Genomic DNA, 5,778 nt, shown 5'->3' with positions numbered 1-5,778 from the left:
GGAGGGAGAGAAGAAGATACAAAACAAACCAATCAACACTTACTACAAAAAAACTGCTACATTCAGTGTTGTCATTATACACAGTAGGGCTGGGACGACATGCTTTTATCCCGATTTGATCCTTTCACAATACATGGGTATTTTTGGGCATTTTAGGCTTTTATTTTGATAGGACAGCTGAAGACATGAAAGGGGGGGGGTCGAACCCGGGCCCGCTGTGTCGAGGAGTAAACCTCTATATATGGGCGCCCGCTCTACCAGGTGAGCTACCCAGGCGCCCAGATCACGTATATCTCCCCTCCCGGAATGCTACGTGGACTAGCCCGACCCTCCTCCGCAGCGCTGTGTAGTAAGGTCTGCCAATGCAAGACTAGGACCTGGAAGACTCTATGCATCTCTAAATTCGCTGCCAATGTACCAAGTTTGTTGAGTTGTGTCCTAGTTGAGTTTTATTACCGATTAAGGGTGCTCCGATTGATCGGCCACTGATCGTTAACTGCCGACAAAGGCTTTAAACCGGTGGTGTCCATAACTGCCGATCACTACTCGTGAGAAAAATTGTTACTACTGAACAAATGTCTGCAGTTATTGAAAGGACATTTTTTAGATTTCGACCTAGGACAAAAAGCTAAACAATTATGGATATATTCTCTACACAAATGTGAATGTTATGTCATGGCTATACCTTGATTTGACGCCATTTTGCTTACTTTCAGTCTACCTTATAGTCATTGTCTATTGTTTGCCTGTATTTCTTGTGTGTTTACTTGTTGTGTGTTTTTGTTTATTTCGGTTATTGAAGAAAATGCTGCTGCTGTAATAAGAAAACCTCCCCATTGTGGGATGAATGAAGTATAATCTATCTATTTTCAGATTATAACAGCAGGAAGACAAGCCTAAAATACTTCTATATATGTACATATAAATTGTTGTTAAGACTCTTAAAATGAATATATGTTAAATATATGACATGATAAATAGAAGGCTTCAAATAGACCCGGTGATCAGTATCAACCAATACTGCCTCCAGCAATCTGTGATTGGCCCCAAGAATCCTGATCGGAGCACCCTTATTATTGATGTTGTTTACCAGTGTAAAGAGGTATCTGTTTTTATTTAATATCCAAAATGTATTGATAGTCCCAACTTTTTATGGTGTCAAATACTCTGCCTTTCCGTGTCTTGAATATCTGAAGACAGGTGGGCGCCCCGTGTAAACACATGGAGGACTGCGTTCATCTACCAGTGTTTATGTGTGGTCACCTGATACAGCCATCCCCTGACTCATGCTGTAGGCCGCCCCCGTGTTCCACATGCTCTCGGACGGGGAGGTGTAGTGTGAGCCAGGAGGAGGGTTGGGGGTGGTGCCTGTGTACCTGCAGAACGCAAACACACACGTTTAACGTTGGGGAGACAGCCAGGGCTCCCCATCTCACATGGTGAAATGGTGCCATCCAGATGCCAAGGTGTGTTGTTGGGGTCAAGAGACCAACTCACCTGAAAAAGGGGTTCTTCAAGTCCAGGAGGTTGCTGGACTTTGATCCTGTCTGGTCTACCTGGGCGACAATACTGATGTCGTAGCTTTGTCTGTTGATAGGAAGATCAGATTTGTCAAATAAATCAACACAAATCACACAATGTTAACATATCCTTATTATGATTGGGTTTAATTTGTATTTTAGTTTCCACGCATGTGAAAAGCTTTATCGTCAAAAGGCTGACATGAATAGTTTGATATCTTGGGAAAATACCCATAATGGATTTCTTGCTAAGTGTTAGATAAGACAACGGCTACCACTTTCATATCTACAAAGTAAATAAAATTAATTAAAATGAAGCTACAGTCAGCAGCCTGTTAGCTTAGCTTAGCACACTGACTGGAAACTGTAGTAACAGCTGGCCTGGCTCTATCCAAATGTTACAACATCCACCTCCCAACATCTCTAAAGCTCAACTATTAACATATTATATGTCATTTATTAATCCGTACTAAATCCAAAGAGTAGAAATGACCCGGGGCAACGGGATCATTGGATCTTTACTAAAACAGAACAATGAAGAGGCTCTGCAACTAACTTAATTATTCATTTTTTTTAAAGATGGTGGCCTGATTGATTAGAGTCTTATCAAGTTTTATAAAATCACTTTTCTGTGACTTTCTCCAGTGTTGTTACCATGGATAAAAACCTTACGTGCTATGATTTTTACTGCTGTTGCACGTGTTCTGCTGAAAATTCACTTTTTAAATAACAGCACATTACATGAATGGTTTGTTTTCTCCAAAGACCTCATATTATGCTCATCGTCAGGTTCATAATTGGATTCAGAGGTTATATCAGAATAGGTTTACGTGGCCTAATTTTCAAAAAACACCATATCTTTTGTCGTACCGCACATTGCTCCAGCTCCTCTTTTCACCCTATGTGATGTGCACAAGATATATAACACAATAAAGGAAAGAGAAAAAGCATAATATGAGCACTTTAAACTCAATTTGGTTCCTTTGTGCCCATTTCCTTTCTATTTCTTTAGTCTCTTAACTGATCAGTTCCAGCTCCTTAAGGTTTTAGTTTCCTAGTTGCAAGTTTACTAACTCAGGAGAAATTGAACGCAGTTTGACTTTGATTTGAGGGCCAATGTTTTGAATGACCAAAGACCACAAAATGAAGCCTCTGACATGTACAACTATAGTGTGATCTAGGCTTCTGCGTTAAATCTACGCCGTGGGTAGGTACGTAGAGATACAGACTCTACGCCTTAGCCTGACGTGCACCACTCAAAAAACGTAACTACACGTCGCTCGGCCCTCCTCATTTCCTGGTTCTCCTTCTCCAAAAACAACATGAAATCAGGGAGAGGGTGAACTTTTCCTTCTACATAATGTCCCACCGTGGTCAGAAAGCACAGGGGAGACACTTTGTTTCTCCCACTATGATTCGAGAATCGGTACTCGCCCAGAAGCTTCTCACTCTCTCGACCTGCTATTCTTAAAGACATTGACGCAGTATAAACTTCAGGCTCTGCGTGGAGCCTCCACAGAACCATAAATCACGCTTTAGAGGTGAATCTACATGCTGCAGAGAGCTACTTTTTGAAGCATCGTACCTCTTGTTGGCCACCAGCATGGCCGTGCCGGACAGCGTGTCCCCGGCCTTGGTGAAGAGGGGCGACTGGAGCAGACAGCGCACCTGGTACCAGTGGGTGAGAGGCTCTGTGGGGGCTGTGGACAGCCACACTGTAATCCTGCACAGAGGTGGTGGAAGGTCAAGAATAAATGCGGGGCTCCTTTAAGGCCAGGATTCAAAATTAACTTTTTGTCCACCCAACAAATGCCTGGTGAATGTTAAGGTTTTTCACCAGTCACTCAGTAGATTACCACTGGGTTTTTTGGCTGGTGAGTGAAGCAAATCTACCAGCCACTTGCATATTTTAGCAGCATTTGGCTCGTTAATGGTGATTATTTTGAACCCCGTTTAATGCATTTCTTAAGATGTCATGTGTCTATGAGTGACTTACACTGATCCAATGAACGCCACATCAAACCAGAACGCCAGGCCGTGCACCAGGCCCGAGTGCATCATGTGGAACTTAAAGGGAATCTCTATCCTGGAACCCAAAAGAAAGCACAGGGAAAGAGACATTAATTACACTGGGTATGACATACATGTAATATACCCACCCACACACCCACCCACCCACCCACCCACCCACCCCCACACACACACACACACAGACCTGTAGAGATCCTCTTCTTTGGCCTCCAGGAAGTTGACTGTGTATTTGACCGACTTGGCCATCAGAATACGGATATCAAATGTGTCCTATGGAGGAAAGCACAACAACAAATCCAGTTTCACACAACTTACTAGATCTAATAATAATGTCGATTGGCTGCTCAATGTTACACGTTGTAGAGGCAGGCAGTAAAAGACACCTCTACGTTACACAGAGACAGGACATAGTAAGTGAAAAATAAATAAAAATGGTACCGTAATGTTGTAATTTCAGTTTTTTTAAATAAAATTGTTTTCGAAAAAAAGTGTAATGATGTCAGCGTAGGAACCGGTATCAAAGTTACGTATTGACATTGAACATTTCTGAACAATACCCAACGCACATCCGACACTGTCCCACAATCAGTGTACAAATTAGTCTGTGTTTGTGTGTGTGTGTGTGTGTGTGTTTGTGTGTGTGTGTGTGTGTGTGTGTGTGTGTGTGTGTGTGTGTGTGGGGGGGGGGGGGGGGGGGGGGGGGGGGAGAAGAGAGATAACATACCACGATTGGCTGGCGGAAATACTCGTCCACTGCTGCTCCCCGCAGGGCAGACAGGTCTACACCATGGAAGGAGGGCTGGTACCTGAGGGCCAAAGAACAAAGTCACGTTTTGATTGGTCCCAAAATGAAAACCAAAACAATATTTTTTGGCCCAATCTCAGGATAAATGTTTTTTTTCCGTGGACAAAAACAGAGCTAAGTGTTGAAATCGACCGGAATTCTCCTTTAAACCTAAGCAGCTAATAAGATTCTCTTGTACTGTTGGGTAATTCCTCTACTATTCAACAGTAAGTCGCTCGGTTATGACACAATTGTTAGCCTATTTTTATGAAAATGTCTGCTACGGAGCCATGACGTGAGATACAAGGTAATGGAGTCTTTTATACATTGTTGCGTTTCTTCAGAAATAAACAACAGACAAAGTTTTTAACACTTCAGATTGAAAGTTATTCACTGGCAAAGTGACGTCAAAATGAATGGCCGTCAATGGGATGCTAACGGCGGGTGATGGCTTATTAGCATCAAAATGGCGCCATAAGAGCTATGCTTTGCGGGGGCCGACTGACCCCATTGGGATTAACCAAGTTATACCATGGTCACTCGCCAAATCAGTTTTTTTTAAGACCATCAATTTCTATTTTTATGTCTTGTCCACTCAATTAGAAGTTCTTTCAAAAAATAAGACTGTTTCCTTGGTAACCCCTAATGGTTCGGTTAATACGTGGAACTATCTTTCCCACACCACGTGGTTCTTATGCAACTTAAACGTTCACAGCTCCAGTAAATAGGACAGACCTTAGATACGGCTTGGCATTGGGGGATATTTTTAACCTGCTCAGCACATGGAACCTTTCAGCTCAGCTATGAGCCAGACATAAACCAACCACAGAGAAACACAGCATATTAAACACTTATTTCAGATGTTATGCAGGTCCAGCCTGCTTTCCGGCCCCCGTCCCTTCCTCACCAGAAGTTGGCCTTGGTGAACTGCTCCATGTAGAGCTGCTCGTCTGTGAAGGGGGCCAGGTGGACGTCACCGATAGTCGGGAACATTTTACCTGAAACAGACAACAGGAAGGAAGTTGTTTTGGGCCGCTCCTCTCCACAATCTTTACTAAAAAATGTACCATGTTTTAGATAAAGCGAGCATTTCAGTGTTTGCTGATGATTCCACTATAAATTTATCAGGAACTGATCTAAATACTGAACTACAGAGAGCTTCAGTCAGTGGTGGACTGGATCAGGACTAACAAACTGAATTTATCTAAAACTACCAGTTTAGTGGGTGGAACTCGTTTTTCTTTAAGTTCCAAACCGAACTCAGTGTAGCGCAAAGGGAAGAGGCTAAACTTTTGGGTGTGACGACGGACAATAGATTTGTGTTGGGACAAATCTGCTTGGTAACTAAAATGGGCCATACCTTGTCAGTTATTAAAAGGCGTGCAAAAACCCTCACACCACAGATGGTTAAATGTGAACGTGTGTTCTTCCGGCTTTGTTTTT

At 42.7% G+C, this 5,778-nt stretch overlaps 1 protein-coding gene across 2 annotated transcripts in view; it reads right to left on the bottom strand.

Annotated features, from left to right (window-relative positions):
* carm1 (coactivator-associated arginine methyltransferase 1) overlaps positions 1–5,778 on the bottom strand; it is a gene marked incomplete at its 5' end in the record, with an annotated part of 34,190 nt that overhangs the window by 5,058 nt on the left and 23,354 nt on the right. For both annotated transcript variants that reach the window (XM_032538116.1, XM_032538117.1), the window contains 7 exon segments: positions 1,264–1,376; positions 1,498–1,587; positions 3,106–3,243; positions 3,517–3,606; positions 3,736–3,821; positions 4,276–4,357; positions 5,243–5,333. In XM_032538116.1, coding sequence (XP_032394007.1) covers positions 1,264–1,376; positions 1,498–1,587; positions 3,106–3,243; positions 3,517–3,606; positions 3,736–3,821; positions 4,276–4,357; positions 5,243–5,333 — 690 coding nt within the window.

The sequence above is a fragment of the Etheostoma spectabile genome, chromosome 15 (genome assembly GCF_008692095.1).
Source record: "Etheostoma spectabile isolate EspeVRDwgs_2016 chromosome 15, UIUC_Espe_1.0, whole genome shotgun sequence".
In the NCBI taxonomy this organism is placed as follows: Eukaryota; Metazoa; Chordata; class Actinopteri; order Perciformes; family Percidae; genus Etheostoma; species Etheostoma spectabile.
This window is presented reverse-complemented; position numbering and strand designations above follow the sequence as displayed.